Below are 22,382 nucleotides of genomic sequence, written 5' to 3' on the forward strand. Positions count from 1 at the left end.
TGAAACAAAATAAACAAAAGACTCCAAAGTTAATAAACAATATCCAAACCAAAGCACAAAAGCTAACCAACAACAGTTTCTGCAATACCAGGATGAAAGGGTTTTCTTATTATCCCCAGTTCCGTTTGACATGCAGTAGAGCTTTAGTTGATAATTGCCTAACACAGAATTTTTTTGATTTCCCTGACTCCTGAAGGGCGTGGCCTTTCATTGAGGAAAATACAACAGATAGTATGAGGGTGAAATTGGAACAAACTCAGCAATTAAATTCGGCACAATTAATGCCACGTTTAATTCAAATGCCGAGCTTGTTATTCAAGTCGGGTCAAATTAGTATATTAGTTTTGGCGCTTCTAGAATGCAACGTTTAAACCGAACCTGAAGTTTAATGGGTCCAAAATACCCAATATTGATGCAGGCTACTCTTAGGGGGAAAAAAAAAAAATTAATTAACTAATTAATTATAAAAGTAAATTTTAGTGATTCCAAATACGTCATTGAGTTTATTTACAAACCAATATTTCAAATCTTTAGGACGTTCACCTTCTCCGAAATTTGTAGTATGGTCACGGGTATACGTGTACGTGTTAAAATAAAAAATCAGCAAAATAGCTAAATATGAAAACAAAAAATTAAACGTACTGTTAATCTTACTGGTTCGTGAACAGCTAACAAGACATTCATTTATTCATTCATTCATTCATTCATTCATTCATTTGTTCATTTATTCATTTGTTTTGTAACGGGAAAATCCGACTGTAAAAGGTCCATGTCAAGTTGATTATCCACTATGTACACGCTCAAAGCATTGTTAGTTGTCTGGGAAAAGACAATTTGCCATCACCACGACCTTCTAGGTTTGAAAAAAAATATGTAAATATAAATGTAAAACGATGTAAATTTAATTTTCTCAAAAAAGTAAAGATAAATAATTTAAATCTTAAATATTAATATTAAAGAAAATACATTCCCCTCCCCCGTCCTCGGCCTCGATCCTGGCCCGACCTCAACTTAGCCCTGAGCCCTTCCCGAAGTCGACCGTTTTACCGACACCCCTTCCTATCAATCCAGACCGACCAAAGCCACCAAATAACGCTCTTTTTTCTTCTTACAATAAATACAGCCAAAATTAATAGCCAAACATTTAGACAAGGGCAAATACGGGCCTTAAGGTAACTTTGTGGCGGCTTTACGGAACAGTCAAGTTTCTATTTCGTGCTATGCAAGCTTCTATGTCAAATCGGGTGTCCAACAGGGATGTGTTATGTCGATGTTACTCTTCAACATTGTCATTAACTGGGTGCTATCTCAAACTACTAAAGACAGAAGGAGAGGAATACGCTAGACACTTTCAACTGTTCTGGAGAATCTATATTATGCTGACGACATCACCTTGCTATTGAGAAATCTGACGGGCTTAGTAAAAACATTCGCTCGGCAGATGGGGCTTAAGATCAGCCCTAACAAGAGAGAGGTCTTGTCTGTAAACATCTCAGCAGCATTGGCCATTAATATCAGACAGCCAATTCAAGTCAAGCAAACAAACTGAAAGATATGTACCCCTGATGGGAAACTGAAAATACTAGAAATAAAGCAATTTAACATAATCCCTGGAAAGTTCATACCATTTTGAATTAGAATTGGAGGACTATTTTCATTACATGTACATCTCCATGTAATCATATGCTGCCTGTCCTCCAAATTTAATGAAAAATTCTTAGTAATTTGCTCTTCTTCTCATAGCTAATATTCATAGTTGTATATGTTTGATCTGCCCTATAAAAAAGAATGCAACCTCAAAGACATTGAACATTGAATTCATTCTCACAAAGTTTGGGTTTTGGTCCTGAGCCACATCCTCTGACATTCAGTGCCTTCCATTCAGGCATGAACAGTCTTTATCCCACAACAGTTTGATGTAAGATCTGTTTGACTGATGGAAGTTAATGTAGCCTTGATTTCAAATGGCACAGCAATGGGAATGATGGTAAATCAAACCATTAAATCAAACTACAGTGTAGTATGTATTGGTACTGATTGATTTATTATAATATTTCCCTTAGTACTGCAAGCTTGACTTGAGGCTTCCCAATATGGATTTACACATAAACATAACTAGCCCTATTTATATGTGTTGTATTTTATTCATAGGATGAAGTAAAATTGGTAGTGTCTCATGCATTATCCCTGGCATCCTTTCTTGAAGAAAAAAAGGAAAAAAATTGAAGTAAAACCCTGGCTTACAATAAATGTGTTTAAGACTATTTAGGGGGCCATGGAGTTTTTGAAGATGAATTTTTGTAACAGCTATTCAAAAATTATATTGGCAAGCGAACTTAATTTTAGCATGTCACTAGTCAGTCTCAATATATATATTTTATATATAGATATAAACGAGTTGATCTGCAGATCTGCTTTCAGAGTGCTCAATAGTATACTAGAACATGATTGTAACAGATGACGAACTGATCAATTGTACATTTGACTTGGCATTTTATTACTCTTTAGTTTTGTACTGTACAACTTGTGTGCAGCACTCATCAGATAAAATTGCCAAATGCGAGTTTACATTGTTTCACTGATTTGAAATACCCATGTGACCATTGGAAATATGATAGCTACAATAAGTGAACGCTTTTACAAAACAATGGAAAAATGAATTTTATAAAATTCCTTACTTTTGCGTGACAGGAGAAGCTTTAAATCCCTTCATGTGGACACGCAAACAAATTCCTCCTGAAAAATGCTAAATTTTAGATTTTAGAGCTTCTTTTGTCACGCACTAGTAACAGTCTATTAATAATTTCCACCTTTCTGTTGTTTTGTAAAAGCGTTCACTTATTGTAGCTATCATATTTCAAACAGTCATGCATGTATATAATTTTTTCAAATCAGGGTAACTATGTAAATTCACATTTGGCAATTTTATCTGATGAGTGGTGCACACAAATCGTGAAGTCCAAACTAAAGTCAAATCTACAATTGATCAGTTTGTCATCTGTTATTTTACATATCTATTTATAACATAGATAGGACCCTACCCATGCTCTGATTGGTCAAAAACCCATGTTTTATCAGGGTATAAAACATAGAAAAAGCGTGCCTTATTGTTTTTGGCCACATTACTTCTATATCATAAAGCAAATGAAGAAGCCTAAGCCGTGTATTACACAGTGATAAAACACTCCGGACATTTGAGAACACTCGAGAAATGTAGAAAACACTTACCATTGCGAGCATCCAAATCACTCTTTGAAAGCTAAGTCAAAGGGAGTCTGCCTCAAATGTTGGACAGTAGCTAGTTCACCATCCATATCTGCGAATTTTTATCTCGAAATATATTTTCTCTGAAAGTGATTTTTGTACGATCACTCCACGAGTCTTTAATCCTGTTTCGAAAATGTTCTGTAAGTTTTTACTGCAATTGAATATGGCAAAACGCAGTTTTTTTTAGCATTTTGTGTCCAGAAACTGAGAAACTAATTCAGTTAACAAGAAACAAAGTTCGCTTTGACTTGTAGCTTTCAAAATGTGATTTGGATGCTTGCACTTAAACGTGTAGAAAAATTTGACAATTTATTTGAAAGTCCATGGTATAGTGTGATACCCACCTTTATATTAAGTTTTCATTTGATACGGGGTTTACATGTACATTGTCTACAGATTAAACCGGTCGCACGACATCCATTGTGTGTGAAACACCTCTTTGGGTATAATTATAGTAACCGTAAGAGGGTTCCAATTATTGAAATAAATACTGAAGTTAAATATGTAACATAGCAATTTATTAATTCATCTTTAAAAGGAACAAACGGAGTACATGCATTTCTACTGCACATTTTATCTTATTAGTAAATTTAATTCTGCGAGTGTTAGAAACATATACTATTTTGTGCCTTTGAAGCAAAGCCTTGTCAGCAATCCATGTACCTTGTTGTTTCTGTATGTGCATACCTGCTGCATTGGTTTGAGTCAATCAAGTTGATCTTTTGCGTATGTTGACAGAAATCTGTTAACTGACGGAGACAAGCTACTACTTGTAGCCATGGCAGAACAATTCGAGACCACAGATTTTGAATCAGAATTTCAAGTCAGGATTTTGAGTTAAGATTTCAAGGCAGGACTGTTTTGAGCATATGAAAGGAGTAAATATCCAAGTTGATAGGTAACTTCAAGCAAGACAGAAACCTAACTGCAAGTAGGTCAGACTGAAAGCTTAACCATGATCGGCTTGAAATCCTAACTTGAGATCTTAGCTCAAACATCTGATAAATTTGAAAGCCAGACTCAAAATTTTAACCCAAGACTTTATTGTAATACTGACTTGAATAGGTTTGCATTTTGAACATGGTGAATAGTGTTAAATTGATGTCTGTCTCTGACTATGTTAGAACCCAATACATCAGACTTCAAAGTTCAAAGATTTTTGGTAACTTGTCAGAGAAAGTTTTTATACTAATATTAACGGGTTTGTTTTGCATCCTGGCCAAGTTTCTTCAATTTTTAAAGGGTGATAATCTTTTAGCAACAAAATGGTGTTTATGTCAGAAGTGTATCTACGGAGGTGTCAATTGGTTATATTAATAGTTGCTTTAGTTGACTTGAAAAGTCTCAATTAAGAGTACTTTTACAATTAACACATTTTTCCGAAGTTACATCAGTGCAATGAGTTGCTGTTCCATTTTAAACTTATACATTGATGATTGTATATTTGTAAACTGTACTTAACGTCTGCAGTGCCAAGAAACTACATGTATCTTATTGAGTCTGTTTTATTACATTTTACTATAAATGATTACATGACTGTAACTTGGGGCTTGCGTTTGAGTTTTTCACGGGAGAAGATACGAGTTGAAAGAGAAATGCTCCAGCTATGTAACTACTTACCGGCTTGCTATATTACTTTAACTGAAGTCACAGGAGTACTTCATTTCAAAAAAAGTGCTTGAGCTTAGTGGAGTGCTGAACAGAACAAAATGCGGACGATATTGGGCTTGCATTTACGTGGCTTTGATGTCCATAAAGCCGTATGAAAGGATGCCTTTAGAGCACTTTAAAAGGGCATTACGGACATAGTAAAGTACAGCTTTACGTGACGTGTCCATAAAGCCGTATAAAACGGATGCCTTTAGAGTGCTTTAAAAAAACTTTACGGACATAGTAAAGAACAGCTTCACGTAACTTTACGATGCGATAAAGTTCCGTAAATGTATCCCCTTATGCGTCCTTACAGAACCCCGTAAAGACGCTTAAAGTTCAACTTTACGATTTCGTAAAGATCCGTAAAGTTCCGTAAATACGAGCTTTACGGAACAGTAAAGTTTCCATTTCGTGCTGACCCATCCTTAAAATTTGCCTATTTACCAGCCTGCAGTGAGAGGGAACCGACCTACACATTCAAGAGAGGATTGGTAAAGCTATAGAGGTATTCATAAACTTACGACTTGTGTGGAGGAGCAGAATGTATAAGAAAGGCAAAAAGATCTACCAAGCTTGTGTACTCTCTGTACTATTTTATGAATCACAATGCTGGAGAATGACATGAAGAAGTTGCAAACCTTTCACCCTTCTTGTCTTCTGAAAACCTCGCATATCTTATGGTCAAGAAAGGTTTCCAACGATCTGCTCTTCAAACTGACAGAGCAAGAGGACATGGGGATTGTTCTTGTGAGAATAAGGTGGCGTTGGTTCACTTACGCGCTCCGTAGAGAAACTATTAACATTTCTAAAGATGCTTTCAGATGGACATCAGAGGGTAAAATGAAGAGAGGCCGTCCCACCACCTGGAGGAAGACTGCAGAGGCAGAGCTTCAGGACCTAAACCTAAACCAAAGGCAAACCACACGGCTTAGAAAGGACCGACATAGATGGAGAAGCCTTGTTGATGCTCCATGCGCCACTTGGCGTCTAAAGGATTAATGATGATAATGATGATAATAATGATGATGATGATAATGATGATGACGATGATGATAATGATGATGATGATGATAATGATGATGATGCTGATGATGACGACGACGCTGGATGGTTCCATTCGGAAATTTTACTAAATTCAAAGTGCACTCACATCAGATACGTTTTTTCAACACAATAGTATAAAAAAAAGATTCTATCCATCAGTTCTTTGTCAACCTTGGACTGCCACGTGTTTTCGACTTACAGATAAATCCGATCTGACTTCAAAGTCATTCCTTAACAATTTTAATGCTTTTAGCCGTGAAGATAGTGCGGAAAAGTTGACTGAAGGCTGTTGTAAAAAAAGAATAGACGTCTTGATAACATCAAAGAACTTTAGCCTGCGCAGCTTAGTAGGATGTAGTAGGCGTTAAACGGAAGAGGGGGAGGAGGGGGAATGGGAGAAAGAAAGAATTCCTGCTATAAGAACCCCCTTTTGCTCGTTTCTGCGCAAAATTCCTATTGGCTAATACCTACTGAGTAACTTATTAATTGTAAGTTGCACAATCGCATCAAAAACAACCAACAATAGTCGCGGACCAGAAAATGTATTAGCAAGGGTTTTGAGAGATTAAGCGTGAAAAATTTAAGTTTAAATCCGAGGAAGAACCGATCGTGACAGTTCTTTTAAGCTTGCAGGATACGGGAAAAACCTAACTTATCAAATGTTTGATCTCGCCAGGAACTATGAACTGAACGGGGAAAGCTTCGTTTCTCGTTATTTAGCCTTTCAAAAGTATCTTTGAAAGACAAGCTGCGGGAGATGGAGTCACTGACCTTTCCTTGTGCAAATTGCTCCAACTTTCCCGTGTTATTCGCCGATCCGAATTTAAAATACTACCTAATACTGGCTACCTTCCACCGCCTCACAGTTCATAGTCGAAGCAGTTTTAGCATTGCTTGAAGATACGTCTGTCCTTATAACCCATCGTCTGCTGCGTTTCTGATTTGTGGCCACAGCTTCAAAAGTTCAAACTTCATCAATTAAAAGTCAACCCAAAGGAACAACAACAGTCGGCCAGCACAGTCTCTGGACATTTTGTAAATAAAATTTCGAAAGACGCTCTCCACTTTTGCACCAGACTCCATACCACAGAACCTGTAGAGATTATTGCAATTGTAATCGTTCTTTCTATTTCCTATTTTCGAACTCTTAGCTTGTTGGGAGTGGAGGACATTTCCACCCTTAAATGACCTCGATGTTTATGTTGTTATGTTGAGATATTCTCATTTTTCACACTTCGATAGTTAATCGATAGCACCTCGGGGAATAATTTTTCAGGTGACTAAATTCCCGCAGGAAGTCAGTTTGTATAGGTAATCAAATGATGTCGAGTGCAATTTGGAATAAACACAAGTATATTTTTCTAAGGCTATAAAAAATTGCACGAGCCCGTAAAGCGAGTGCAAGTTGTAGTCTTTGAAAAATTTACGAGTGTTTTTTTATTCCAAATTACATGAGAAAAATCATTTGATTACTTGTTAATAATATACAAGTGACAATTTTTGTCACGCTTCAGTATTTTACGTGACAAATGAAGGGTCAAGCTACTTCAACTTTATTGGATGAAAATTTGACATGTGAATTCAAGCGTAAAAATTCATTTACTCTCTCCAAGTCATGTATGAAAACTAAGCAGTTTCTTTTAACTGTGAAAAGCAGTCTTTTTTCACAGTTGAATTCAAGAACTTGACCCGAAAGCAAAAGAAAACCTCCCTGAGGTTTTGATGCGGCCTACTTTACAATTGTTTTTCGAGTGGTTGAAAAACTCTGTGTCGTGTTCAAGTTTATCTTCGCCAAGAAGAAACTCTTCAACCCAGCACAAGTTGCTTTAACCAAAATGCCGAAAAACGAAGCTAAAATCTGCCAAGAAATGGATTTTCTTAGCACTGAAGGACATTTATTAACTTCATCTGGTTGCTAGCTGACTTTAACTTCTTCACTGGACGTTGTACAGGTTAGATTTGCGTTTGTCGCGTTTTGTTTGTGAATTATCTTACATAAGTTTCGTTCTTTCGCAAAGGTAGAATAGCTGTACCTAGGACGTCTTGTTGGGTCCTTCTTCGCGTTTTGCGTCGTAGTACTGACGGAATTTTAAAATTGACCTTTTCAACTGGGATTTTGTCATGCCGTCGCGATCGGCTCCGGCATTTCAATTCAGTCAATTGCTGAGCTTTGTATTTGCCTGGTCATGAAGTCTTTGTATTACAATTTAGGCTAAGAGTTTCAATCTTTGTCTCATTTTTGTCCGCCATTTTGTTTGTCCTAGCTCAATTTTGTCGGAGCTGTCAATCATTTTTCATTTCACCGTTTTGCACTCAATTTCACTTTTTTGCAGTGGTGAAATTGCAGTGATCACTGATTTGGGATTAATTAACATGTTCTCAGCCAATCAGACTGCAGAAATTGTTGCTTGTATATTGTTATGCCGATAAGCGCGCGCTAGTTCCTGATTGGTGAAACTGTTGACAGTAATTGACAGCTAATGAAATCGGATTACATCGAAATTGGTGGACGGAATGCGAAAAACCCGGTTCTTATTGTAGTCGTTCCTTCCCCTTCTTTCTCGCCTTTTAATTTTTGCCTCCCTACTCCTTTCCAGTTTACGACTGCAACGCGGGCTAAAGAACTTACAAGGGCCTTTAAAAGAAGAAATAAACATAACTTGTTTTTTTGTGTGTGTTTCTTTCTATTTATTTACATAGAAACACTCGTTAAAATTTGGGATAACTCGTGAGAGCCGTGTAAACACTCATTCTCCCACCCTTTCTCCCGTTTTCTTCCACAATTGGATAACACTACGAAAATGGTTCCCTATTTCGTCAATAAAATAATAAGTGTAATGTTGCTGTTATAATCCTTTTTGACATAGGATTGACCTGTAACCGCCCACCCTTACGAGTGGAAAATTTGTCAAATGTCTGCAGTATCGAACGATGTAAATGGATAATAATGTTACCTTTTAATCTAACCTAGGCCATTTGTCTAAACCAAACATTCTCTTTTGCCATGATTATTCCAACCGGTTGTAATCGTCTACTCTTGCATGGGGAGTAAGCCCAACGTTATGTTCTCAATGGAAAATAGTCTTGCGGTGTCTTTTGGAGTTAAACTTAACAGGATTCCATCGACCACCCTTCACCCACCACCCTCTTGAAGAATTATGGGGAGAGACAGAGGTGGAGGGGGAGGGGATTGGGTATTTCCTTGTTATCGTCATGCTGCAAAAGAACTGCCCTGTGGGTTTTAGTACATTTTTTGGGTTTTACTGCATTTTGACATCTTCCTCTTATACCACTGTGCACTGTTGCCTTTAGCTTTTAGTCATGGCCTCTGAACAATGTAAAAAACATACCGATAACGCTTTTAATAATTTAGCGTGTAACTCGCAGGAAGAAAAAAAACCGCTGAGCACAGACTATTCGGCATCTATTCTCAAAACACGATGATTTTCTTTTTGCTCGACAACCGGAGAGTAAGAGTTGACAGGGCGCGCCACTGTCTTATTTCTGACAGACTTCAGTAGTATAATAAATTTGTCCGTTCAACCCTTTGACTTCCAATTTTCACACGAAAATGCCATATTTAACCGTTAAATCAGTTTTTTGGCTTCTAGTACGTTAAATGGGTCAAAGTTCTGCTAAAAAAAGCTCATTTTTACCCCAAAAAAATAGATTCCCGGAAGATTAGGTTTAAAAATTGTGCAATATTTCAACTTGGTGCGATTCCCAGATCCGAATTTTTTTCTTGCCCATTTCCTTTCCTTTTTCTCGGCCCTTTCACTTTAGCTACCTTTTGCGTTGCATATTCTTTCTGGCTGCCGTAAAAAGTTGGGTGTTGATTATGGGCAAAGCCTAGAAATGGCATCGTGATCAATTATAGGTATAGTGGGCCATTTTACAACCAGTTTTGCACCAAAACTGATAACGTTTTTTCAATTTGCTACATCAAAATCCCGCCGATATCCAAAGCCGACGGTTGTGCGTGTAGATCTATCCTAGCTCTACAATGTGCTTATCAAGAATACCTGGTGACATTTAAATTGATGACGTCACAAGTGGTACAAAGAGCACGACTACTCATGGGGACACGTAGTATTCTGCCATGTCTTCCACAAGGTGTCAATCTGTTAATGTTTATTCTTTATATATATATATATATATATATATATATATATATATATATATATATATATATATATATATTTCTGCCGTAACACGCGCAAAATTGTGAGCCGCTAGAGAGTAGGTAATTTGAGCTAACTTTTTAAAAGCAGTGAAGGCCGAAGTCGTTCGTTCAAAAGGTCTTTTAAAGTTACTATACGCATTGTTTGTAACGTTTCTATGGGTCCTTGTCAGACACAAATTTAAATGTCTATTGCTTGCTTGTTAGAGACCGCAATGCGGCCAACGACAATATTATCTTTCTTATTGTTGAGTTCACTATCAGGGTCCCTTCCCCGCAACTGGTTAATAACAGCCTTGCGGCTCGTTATTATCAGTTCAACACCATATGTGCAGCAGGAAATAGTGCTTTTTATCATAGAGAACGTATTTGTTAAGAGAAAATGAAGATAAACGCACAAGTGACGTAATTGAGATGGTCCGGTAAATATCCTTGGAGGAAGACGACGAATGGCATTCTGAGACAGATCCCTGCAAACAAGGAAGGAAAAATAGATACGTTGTAAATATATATTTTTTAGAAGGCCAATAAAAACTTGATGTATATAATAGGGAGATGTTGAAACTGTTGTAGTGATGCAAAATGGTCTCGTGTAGCGTTGCGCCAATATACATGTAAACACTCGATGCCCCAAAATCCCTCTTTCAGCCCAGTCACTCTCCTTCAGCTACCCGCCCCCAGTCCCGTATGTTTAGTAACATTTGCAACTGAAGTTCAGTGTTTCATGTGGTAATATACATTTAAAGTTGTTTTTGACAGTGCATGGTCTATAGCAACGTTAAAAACAGCGTTTATAAACCTCGGGATAAAGTCTCTTTTTTTCTTTCTCGAGACCGCCTGGTATTCTAATAGAGACCGCAATGCGGCCAACGATAATATTATCGTATCGAAATTCCGAGTATTTCTAAATCACTCGCGTGATCTCATATGTTGCGCAGCAGTCACTCGCTATATTTCTGGCGTTCCGCGCGCAAAATTGTGAGCCCTTAGATAGCAGGTAATTTAAGCTGGCTTTTTAAAAGCAACGAGGGCCGAAGTCATTCGTTCAAAACTTCTTTCAAAGTTACTATACGAGTTCTTTGTAACGTTTTTGTAGGTCAGTGTCAGACACAAATTTAAATTTCTATTGCTAATGTCCATCCCTGACTACAATGTTAGCATATTAAGTTTAATGTGTCATTTATTATGTAAAGAACGTAAATGGATGTACTTACAAGTATTGCAAGCTCGCCAAAGCAGAGAAAACATTTTCTGTCAAATTCTGAATGTTATTTTCCTTTAAGTATCTGCAAAACAGCAAGGAAGAAAGCAACAGATAGGGAGCAGCAACCATAATGTTTATTGTTGAGTTCACTATCAGGGTTCCTTCCCCGCAACTGGTCGCCTGTATGACGAGCCAATAAAGGTTTGCAATGTCTTGACTTAAAGTATAGAAACTTTGCTTGAATCGTCTTTCACAAGATTTCCGGGGTTTTCTTTTCGAGAGAATATATCTTATTCTATATGGGACGGTACAAAAAAGCTTGGAAATCATGGAGGCGACGTTGACAATAGTGATACAAAACTGAAAATTCGAAATCTTTATAATTTCGGAATCACTGTGCAACGTATGAAGGACACTTAATATACAGAACTGACTGTCCGTGCCTTAGAGGTAGAGATTAGTTTATTCTGATTGAGCCCTTTTGTGTAATTATGAGATATATTGAAGCTTTTGTTTGGTTAAGTTTCTGCCTTATAAGTAAATCTGGCCAAATAATTAAGTTAGGAAAGTTATAAAAACGCGCGCATTTATTACTATTTCTACTATTTTTAAGCGTCTTATAACATTGATCGTATTTTGATGAGCTGCAAACTTACAAGTCTTGCAAACTGAATAAATCTGAAAATACGTCTTCTGGTAGCACTTCTATTTCATTTTCACTGATATCACTAGAGACGGTAAAGAAAATTATTTGCAATAAAGTATGGCTATGGTAGAATAAAGGTTATGCTGTTGTTGAACCACTCCTCAGGTTTGTAGTGTGGGGAGAGGGGATGGAATCTGCTACCGTTAACCGCTTAAGACTAATAAATTACAAAGTGGTTGGTATGCAGCAGTAAACGTCAGAGAAAAAGCTCACTCAGATGATGAATGAACATCCAGGTTATAAAATTTGTCTTGTTTTCGAAACAAAGCATTCATCGGATATCGCTCTACCCTTGCACGACAAGGAAAATAAAAAGAAGAAGTGGAAAGATAAAAAAAATAATAATAATAAACCCCAAAACAGTACATAGAAAAGCAGGGGGAAAGCAACTTCCGCTTTAGCGTACTCTTCTCTTGTTCGTTCTAACTTGAGGACCAGATTAATTCCCTTGATTTTATTTGTGAAGAATTAAATGAACTTAAGGCTGAAAAAGTGAGTTTTTTGTACCTTCGATAATAGGCAAAAAATATAATAAAAATAATAAAAAATAGCACGTGATGACAAAGGTCACATTTGAACAGGTTCCTTGGTAGAGTATTCTTTTAACCAAGCTCGAGTCATTCGATTTTTTATTTCACCCAGGATTCCCAGGAAGGAGCCTGTTCGGAGACACTTATTGCTATTGGGTACTTACAGGCTTTTAATCGCAACCATGTGTCGGAAGGCTTCTTTAGGTATGTAAGTTATCATGGTCCCTTTTATATTGCTAATTCATGAAGACAAACACGATATTAGAAGTGTTACGTGCCACATGACCATCAAGGACACCCGTAATAATTTAAGGGTGGACCTTATATTTATAATTAGTTAAGGTCTCTCAGTCTCACAGTGAAAAAAGGGGCTGAAGTTGCTTACAGCTAGAGATTTACAACACAAGTTTTATGAGTTTAACATCTGCAACTTGAGGTAGGCCATATTTTTAATTCAAATTTTCTCTTTACGTTTTCTTATGCCCTCCGTTGAATTGCAAAGAGATGTAATCTTTTCTGACGTGAAACATTGCTCACAGCAATTCGTGAACAACGTTATTGCAGTGCATTTCCTAACACCCGGACGTAACAGATGTGGAGCGATAGCTTTCCCCAGTGCCTAGAAACCACAAGCCAATTGCCACAAGCTTTTCTCTCGGTACCGCTGCCAGGAATATAGTTTCTTTTTTGTTAGAAATGGTGGAAGAATTCGAAAAAGCGCTTGAAAGGACTCAATGCTCATTCGGAAGTGCTCTCTATAAAAGTTATGCACGACAGGATTCCTGGTGATTTCCAGAATGAAACCATCGCTGATACGAGGACGATTCATTTGACCGTGATGGAGAACATTTTGACGTATACGCAAAACTCAGCATCCTGTTGGAAAAACTCACCCTTGGAAATTTGCATAGTGTTCATAGGAAGGAAGAAAGACTGCCTTAACTGTGAGTATATGTAAACGAAATAAAAGAAAAGAAAAAGAATCGAGGAAGTTAGAACAAGGTCCTCGAAGGCTGTCAGTTTGTTGTTTGTATAACACATTTCGGTGCGGCCGCTCAATCATAAAATATAACCCCATTATTTCATCATAACCAACCTCTAACCGAGTTAAGTTATTTGGAAATTTTAACCAGGTTAGTGCGGCGGCAGCCAGTCTATTTAATCTTGATGGGAAATCTAATATGTCTTCTATCTGTCCTCCAAAAGGTCGAAAGGAAATTTCAAGTAAACTATATTTAAGGACGTTCGCGATAATTGTTTCTGCGCATCCTTACTGCGCACGCAAATTCACACCTCACGTCATGCATCGAGCGGGCGAGCTAAGTAATTTAACGATCTTGGACGTGAGGTGACCCCTATTTTTCTTTTGATGGATCATTTCCTAAGGTTAGCAAAAAATGAACAAAATCTATCGATTACAAGTTTTAATTTTTTTTGCAAAATGCACCATCGAATTCCGTTCTTGTTAGTCCTTCGTCTACCTGTGCGGCGGTTTCAAATGCCTCTTGAAGGGTTTTGCCATTATTTACGCAATAGACACTCTTCCACAAAATATGCCAAAGATCGTTTGCTGCTGTTGAGTCACCTTCGACATTTTAAACTATAAACTCCTGCGGACCATGTTGAATTACGTGCGCCAATTTTTCAAAATCAGGGTAGTTTTCCACACGTCTTATCTCTGAAACGAAGTCGGTGACCCCTAATTTTTTTGCATTTTTGACACAAGCAGCTCATTATCTGACTGCAGTAAAAATTTTAAAAAAATCTATCCACGGGGAATTTTTCGCACGAACGTCCTTAAGTCAAATAACAACATCATGGCCGATACACATAACGATAATCTAATAAGAGAGTACACTTACAGGTTTGTAGTCGTCGTTGGAAGACATTTAAAGATGTCAACTGGTGAATTTGACGTCCTGCACTGAACTTGGTTTTCAACTTGGCCGTTTGCTTTCTTACCATCGCTAACACACAGATTTCTGCAATCTGGATGTAAAAGAAGGAATTAAGAGCGTGACCGATAACAAAACACAAATGCCTGGTTTGATGAATGAATGATTATGACCGAAATGGTAGGTCAAAATATCTTATTCTCTCTACGTTAGGGCGAGACCCTGCAAAAATGGCATTTTGACTGTTATTTATGCATATTTAATTAGCTGTGTGGTTTATTATTTCTACAACAAAAACCACCATGTGAAAGTGTAGTCCACTCCTTGTTTCTGCTTATAGAATTCATTCTGGTAGGTAAAATAGGCACTTGGAAGACGCATCTCAAGTAAGGTGAATAATTGTGGTACATCCAGGGGACACCTCTCCGGTAGACTTCGGTCATCTTCCAGCTTAGCTCTGACAACTGGCATAGCATCTCGTAAACAACGCCGAAGTATCGTATGACTCGAATTTCTTTCCAGGAGGAACTTCAAGTCCCGCGTTGTTTTGACAAAATCCTCTCTGTTGATGATGTGGTGACCTTTGAGACCAACAAGAAGTCTTCATATCTTGTCAAAGAACATGGCAGTATTGTACATCACGCTACCAATGCTCGAGTCTATTGGTCGTAGTGGAGAGTCTTTCTTGCGGATCTTGGGATGATCGTAGAATTTACGAATGTTTAACGCTGTGTGGTACAGCTGAATGTATAGAGAGTCTACAAAGAGCCTCAATGAGGTCCTCAATTTCTCCCATATATCTTGTATATAGTCGCCAATCGTTATATGGAACAGACAGAGCTGAGCGTCGGATACCACCCCCACCCCTGTAGCTACGTGGTTAATCATTTTTATAAAAAACATTGAGACTGAAATTGGCGAATGCTGAGCCCGGGGGCGGGGGGGGGGGGGGAGGGGGGGCGCCTACTCCCAGAAAAATTGGGTAGGGGTTAGCGGCCCGCTTCTCAAAACCCTTACCCTATTTATGACCAAAATTTGCGATAAAATTCGAAACCCTATTTATGACCTGACCCTTAGATCAAAACTCTGTTTTAGACCTGCTTTATAATTAGTTCCCTAGGTCAGACAAATGTTAAACTACCGTAAACATAATTTGTGAAGGGCTTTTGTTGATTTTCTTTCCGATATATTGATGAAAAAGTGGCTTTTTCTTAAAACATACCCATATCAAGGCTAGAGTGCAAAAACCATACCCTATTTATGACCAAAATGGACAAAATAAGCTAAAATCAATACCCTATTTATGACCAAAACAGCTGAAAAACCATACCCTTTGGGGCCGCACATACCTATTTGACCCATATAAGGGAGTACCCCCCCCCCCCCGGGGATGCTGAGAATATACTCACGGCTGAGATTTAGTCAAGAGCATTTTCGGTTTGGCTGTTGATGGAAAATATAATCCAATAAAATAACATAACGTTTTCAGATGAATTGTATTTTGGGACTGGAAAGTGAGGTGTATTTTATCCTTAATCAAGTAGTAGATACAAGATTCTATCAAGCTGGTGACATCTGTGAAACTGAAATGCATTCAGTATATACTCCCAATTAGTAATCTAAGAATATTTTTAGCCTGAAGTCGGTAGAAAAATAAGAATATCCGAACTGGCTATAAAAAAATATACATTCTTATTTATTGATAAAAAAGAAATTTGTATTGATGTATTGACGACTTGGGAAGAAAAGAAAATCACGAATACGCATTGAACTCTTTTCCTATCACCTCGATGTCACTGATCCACACATTCAGTTCCGCTTCGGAGGAAGAAAAGAACTGAACTAACCATGTGAACATGTGGACCAAGATGAATCAACGATTGTCTGTTTATCGGAAAACGACTCATTCTGATCGGCACCTGAATTTCCATTTTAACCTTCGTCTGCAACATAACAGAGCTGTGGATAACAAAAACACTGCCACTTCGAGTTCAGACCTTTCTTTCTGAAGCGGGCGAGCGAAGGATAGCGCCTGGGATAAGCAAAACATGGGGAGAAGTGGGGAGAGAGCGAGCGAGAAGGGGGAGGGGGTCACCCCCTCCCCCGGCTCCTTATTTTTCGCATTTGCTCGCAGCTTTGTTCCCTTCTCGTGCGCTTTTGGAAGCGCCCGCTACACAGGCTAACAAGCATCCAGATAGGATGCTAACAATACTGAACACGTGATCACTGGCACGAAAGATTCCAAAGATTATCTTAACAAGTTAATACAATAAAGAGTGTCGTACATCAAGGGATCTTCGGAACACCTACAAAAAGCATTTAAATCACACTAGATTCCACTCGTCCAGAAGCCTTTCAGTTCTGTGATTTATGCCTCTCAATTTTCTCTCCGCAACACCCCCCCCCCCCCCCCGCCAATTACCACCATCACCAAGGCCCAAACAAAAGTGATTAAAACCGTTCTTAACATTCTCATTTTTATTGTGGCTGATAATGTTCCAGATGACCCAAAAAAGAACCAAGCCTTTGACTTAAAAACAGCGGCTCAACATTATATCTTCAAAGATGGCACAACGCGTTGTTGTGGGTTTTGAAACCAATCAGTATGTTTATAGCAGCAGTGATGGCTCTCCGTAGATGTTGAACGACATTTGAGTAGCTTTCTCCCTTGTCTACATCTCTGAAGATAAAGGCAGGACATCAGCGGATATTCTTTTGTTTAAAACGCACGTCGAAGCGGCAGTACAGATGACAAAAAATCTGAAATTTTAAGGGGGCACCAAAATCCAAGAATGAAAAAGCACAAAATCTTGTCAAAGTGATATAAATGCTGTGGTTATTTCTTATTTCCATTTCATTTTCCACATTTTCGTATTAGGCCACCATCATGGATTTGGCAATTGTGGAGGGTTGGGGCAAAGGAAAATATACCCATGAAGTAGGCGTGAGGTGGACAAATGGGCGAGAAGGGAGGGGAAGGAAAAATTCGTTATTCCAACTGCCCCACACACCTCTCTCCCTACCCTCCGCACTCTGTCCCAACCCTACTAATCAAACATCTAATTACAATGTAAAATGGCGGCATCGAAAACCTGGTCTATCGAACGATCCGTTCCAAAATAACGCCTGCACTGCAAACTAATTTTGACCTGTCATTTTCACCATAATCATTTACTCACCAAGCCCAACAGTTTTGTCAAGTTTGAGAGAATTGATTTGAGCTGTATCATCCCAGCCCCTGTGGAGTTCTCTATGGGCAAACTCTTAGTCACTCTCATCCCTTTTATTTTACGAAGGGAAAGAAAAAAGATTTAAATGGCTGACCAAAAGCAAAGAATTTCATTGTAGTTCCTACAGTAGAATATATCTTACCTACAATAGTAACCGGTAAGTCTTTGGTGTCGTTACCAGCTTCATTACTGGCCACACATGAGTAGTTTCCAGTTTCATTTAAGCGAGTCATTACCAAACCAGTTCCATTAGCCAATAACGTGGAGTTCTTAAAGATGAATATGTTGATTGGTGGGTAACCTTCAGCAGAACACCAAACAAAGTGACGTGGTGCTGCCCGCACAAGTGGGTGTGTGATCAATATTTTCGGTTTATCTGCATAAGCAACAGTATTGTATAAACAACAACAACAGCAAACACAATAGGTCCTTTGTAGCTTGGGGCACGTGACAAAAAATTTTGATTTAACAAAATAGATTATGGACTATAACTTAAAGAATGCCATAAATCGAAAGAGCATATCGAAATCATAATAAACTTTGGGTTTGAATTTTGGGTAGACAATAGCGCCGCGTAATTTTCTTTTTATGGTTATTTCAATTGTTTGTAGCTCTGAGGCTCTTTTGTTATTACAATCGACGCCCGATAACTCGAACCCTCAAGGGAAATTGAGAAAGGTTCGAGTTATCGGGAGTTCGAGTTATCGGGAGTTGAGAACAAATGACTGCAAATAAGGAAAAAACGGTGTTTAATCAAATTTAATTACAGAATAGAGAAGTCGAGTGGAAATAAAACAATTCGTCTCTAAATTACTCTATAAATCGGAACGTAACGTAATGTGAAAAATAAAACAAAGGAAAGCAGCAGGGAGAAGCCCAGCAAATGTGAACTGTACAGGTTTTAAAGGAGAACAATGTCGGGCTACTGGTACAAAGCTACTGGTACAAAGCTACTGGTACTGGCTACTAGTACAAAGCTACTGGTGCTGGTACTGGCTACTGGTACAAAGCTCATGCTCATGGTTCGAGTTATCGAGGGTGAAATTATATAAAAATGACTTGAAGGGAAACGAAAATTGCTTCGAGTTAGCGGGAGGTTCGAGTTATATATCGAGGGTTCCTGTTACCGAGGGTAAAATTACAGTAAATGTATGACGGAAATCCAGGGGAAACCGAGTTTGGTTCGAGTTAGCGCGAGGTTCGAGTCGGCGAGGGTTCAAGTTATCGGGAGTCGACTGTATTACAAAGGTTTGAAAGAACCGACGTTCAGCTAATTTCCGAGCGCGAGATTCAAAACCGTCGTTAATGACAGATTGATGACAAAATCAACCCTTCTCGGGGTGGGCAAAGGATATAGGAACCCGACATTAAAGGCAGATTTAACGAGGCCCCTGGCAATAAAAAGTAAGTTTATCCGACAACTTGAATATTCACAAGATGTAGAGAATTTCAATTGAAAATGTTTTGGGAGTGCAAAGTCTGGCTCTTCAACAACTCAGTTTCCATGAAATCTTATTATTTGAATTAAACACACGAACTGTCATAAAATCTCATTCTCCGCATTATTAGCTCTTTCCGAAGACCTGTGCGGGGTCAGAATAGTTAGGCACTCTGATGGCGTCAGCGTTTTATCAGCCGAATTGTTTGATTTGGATACAGGGTCCAAAGTATGCCAGTCTTCGTTTAAAAACGAACCGAGGATGTTGAAGAATTCAGATTAAAGAATAAATTAAAAGCGCCTAATAAAGTTGCGACAAGCTGTTGACCTCTTAGGAAACTTAGTATTTTTTGATTGTTTAGTTTCGAGTTTAAGCAGTAAGAAATGTCTTAAGAACGAGAAGCAAGACGATAACCCCGCCAAGTGGAGATCTTTGATACTGGGCTTACATATTTAATCAAAACATTCCGCTGCATCTCCCGATACTTTTTGATCGAGACCTCGAAGCTCTCCTTATGACCACACTAAGAGGTACTGTTTGGATTATAATCTCTCAAAAAGGGAAACCGCGTCGCTAACAAGGTTGGAAAAGTCTTAAACATCTCATAGGATTAAAACTTTCCAAAAAAAAGTGACCATCTTAATCTGGTAGTTTTCTGACATTTTCTGATTTTCTCCAACTTCACTGGCTCATTTCAGAGAAACAAGGTTGACTTATGATCGCACTGTAAATAAACAAACCTTGATACAGCTTAACAAAATAATTTACCGAAGAGTGTTATTTCAATTGTTTTCTATTACCTATATTTCTTTTACGAAGTCGTTGATCCAAGCTAGCAAACTTTCAGTAAACCCTGTACGTATAGATAAGGAACTTCTAATGTCCACACTTATACGTTTTACGTCTGTGACTGCGCATAGAAACTGAGTGATAACAGTTCTAATTGTAGTGGCTCCCTGAATAATAACGTTTGTCATCAATTTTATATTCACAAGACTTGATTCCTGCGGAACAAACTAAGAAAGAAAACAGAACGAGCAACATTTCTCTTATTGATTTGAAATTGTTCCGGTGAGTTGTACATGTATGTAGTAAGCTTACCTTTATTTGTTTTAAATGTGTAAACACCCTTTAAGTTGCTAAGGAACCACCACCTCCACCATAATTCTGCAAATCGTAGCTTCACCAACATAAACCGGCCACTTGACTGTATGGTGAAAGGTCGCCTTGCTCCGGTAAAAACCCCTAAAGAGGTGTCAGTTGTGTTTCGTCCATCATAGATTTGCATGTATGGATGTACCCAATACCATCCAAACAATCGTAGATCAGATAACTGAAATGTCTCAAATTGCAACCTGACGCTGTGGTTCAGTGGTGCCGTGATGACCCAGATGGACGTTTCACAGTCTTCAGGTGATTTAAATTCGGAACTGATGGACTCGCCAGAAGATCCATTAACGACAAAGTTGCATGTTTTTGAAAACACATCTATACAGGAAGATACCTCAATATTAGATTATTGCACAAATACAACCATTTAAGCACGGTATTTTACTATCGAAATGGGAACTTATGGAACGAGTCGAACGCAATTTATCTCAATTTCTTGAGAGTCATTTTTGACAATGGAAAGCGTGCGCAGAATTCAGTACTCATCATGAACAGTTTACTGTAAATCAGATATAGGTCTTTTAAAACAGAGTAGCTGTAATTCATGGTTACCTTATATCTGAAATTTTTCTGTCGATTTATAATACAGTGGAATTCCGATTTCCCGAACCCTTATTTTTTTTCCCGAGCCTCCCGATAACTCGAACCAAAAGTCGTTTCCTCTCATCAGTCGAACACTATAATTTTAACCCCAGATTCTCTAACTATCCGATATTTCGAACCAATTTTCGTTTCCCCTAGAGGTTCAAAAAATCGGGATTCCACTGTATTTTAATTGTTCTATATCTTTCGCACCCGTGCGTTTATGCAAAAATAAATCAAAAATTTTGGTCAGGATGCCATTAGCCTTGCAGCAGGACTTCAATGTGCGCCAATTTGTTTGCACGGATAATTTCTAAGGGTTTCTATAGTCCACTATCTCGAGGTTTTACCCATACAACTGCAACATTAGTCAACTTTACGTATTAGTTTGATTACACTGTCCACAAATGACTTACCTTGCGGTTTGCACGATAATATTGCAAACAAGACTGGTGCTGTATAAAGCCAGCGTTGCATCTTTAACTCAGTGGAACAACTCCAGTGATATGAACTGAAATGATATGAATGTTCTCAAGCATGGTAGATAAATCTGTGAGCGGCAAAGCTGCGTAGCACGGATTTCAACATGTATATGAGGACACCTTCCACCTCGAGCAATACTTTAATCCAGGGCCAACTGAAAGTCACAGTTTTTGTCAATATAGTCATATTATTTTAAGTTTTCCACTCTTCCGAGTTTTATGCAAAACGATTTCGTTGGACCGTTGACTTGATCGCTTTCCATAGACGATTCTCTGGATTCATACCTTTTGTTTATGCGCAGTTACAGAGCAGTTATGTTCTTGGAACATTGGACTGATAAAATATCGCTCATAAACGAGAAAAGAGCGGCAGTCCTCTAACTAGAAAGGTAAAAACGTTAACAGCAGAAAAAAAAAAAAAAAAACTTGACGGAAACTTTACACTAACCTATATAATAAGAATCCTCCCCAGTGAAATTTCTTTCCAAGGCACCGGCAACTTAACTGAAAAGAGAAACACGAGTTTAATAGTTTGAACAAACATGTGTAAAACAGCTTTGTACGTCTATAAACAGATAATCGGAAGGAAATCTGTAGTTATTCATCGCGCAAGTTATTTATACAATATTTTTTCTTTCCATTCCGAAAATTTTTTTTTTTGAAATTTCTTGAAAATCAACTTGATTGCATTCGAATCGTCAATAGCCTTTAAACGCAACGAAATCCTCACTGTAAAATTCCGTGATTAACTTTGAAGAGTTTATTCACTTTTCAACGGTATTTTTGTTTCTTTGAGTCGACGAAGGTCCAGTCGAAAATGGTCTTGTTGTGATTCCAGATAAATTTAGAATGTTGAGAACATAAGAGCATTGTCTCAACAAACTAACGTAATCGCTTGAAAGAACTAAATAGCTTTTTACTTGGTATCGAACATCGAAATTGACTTCGCATTTACCAAATGAAATGAGAGTTTTCACAGTTAAACTTCTGTCATCGTCAG

The 22,382-nt window shown here is 38.1% G+C and overlaps 1 protein-coding gene and 1 long non-coding RNA gene across 2 annotated transcripts in view; one reads left to right on the forward strand and one right to left on the reverse strand.

The window, feature by feature from the left end:
- The window catches only part of LOC149098842 (uncharacterized), a 176,026-nt gene that overhangs the window by 48,959 nt on the left and 104,685 nt on the right, over positions 1-22,382 (forward strand). The window lies entirely within an intron of this gene.
- Positions 11,355-21,803, reverse strand: LOC149098847 (uncharacterized). Its single transcript, XM_089277061.1, has 7 exons — positions 21,317-21,803; positions 20,250-20,636; positions 17,852-18,085; positions 14,447-14,573; positions 12,749-12,820; positions 12,005-12,076; positions 11,355-11,430 (listed from the first exon to the last, which is right to left on the reverse strand). Exons 1-7 carry the CDS (start codon positions 21,375-21,377, stop codon positions 11,355-11,357), a joined length of 1,029 nt encoding a protein of 342 aa, XP_089133187.1. The 5' UTR covers positions 21,378-21,803.

This window comes from Orbicella faveolata, unplaced genomic scaffold (genome assembly GCF_042242905.1).
Source record: "Orbicella faveolata isolate gen_17 unplaced genomic scaffold, um_ofav_v1 contig_46, whole genome shotgun sequence".
Classification (NCBI taxonomy): domain Eukaryota; kingdom Metazoa; phylum Cnidaria; class Anthozoa; order Scleractinia; family Merulinidae; genus Orbicella; species Orbicella faveolata.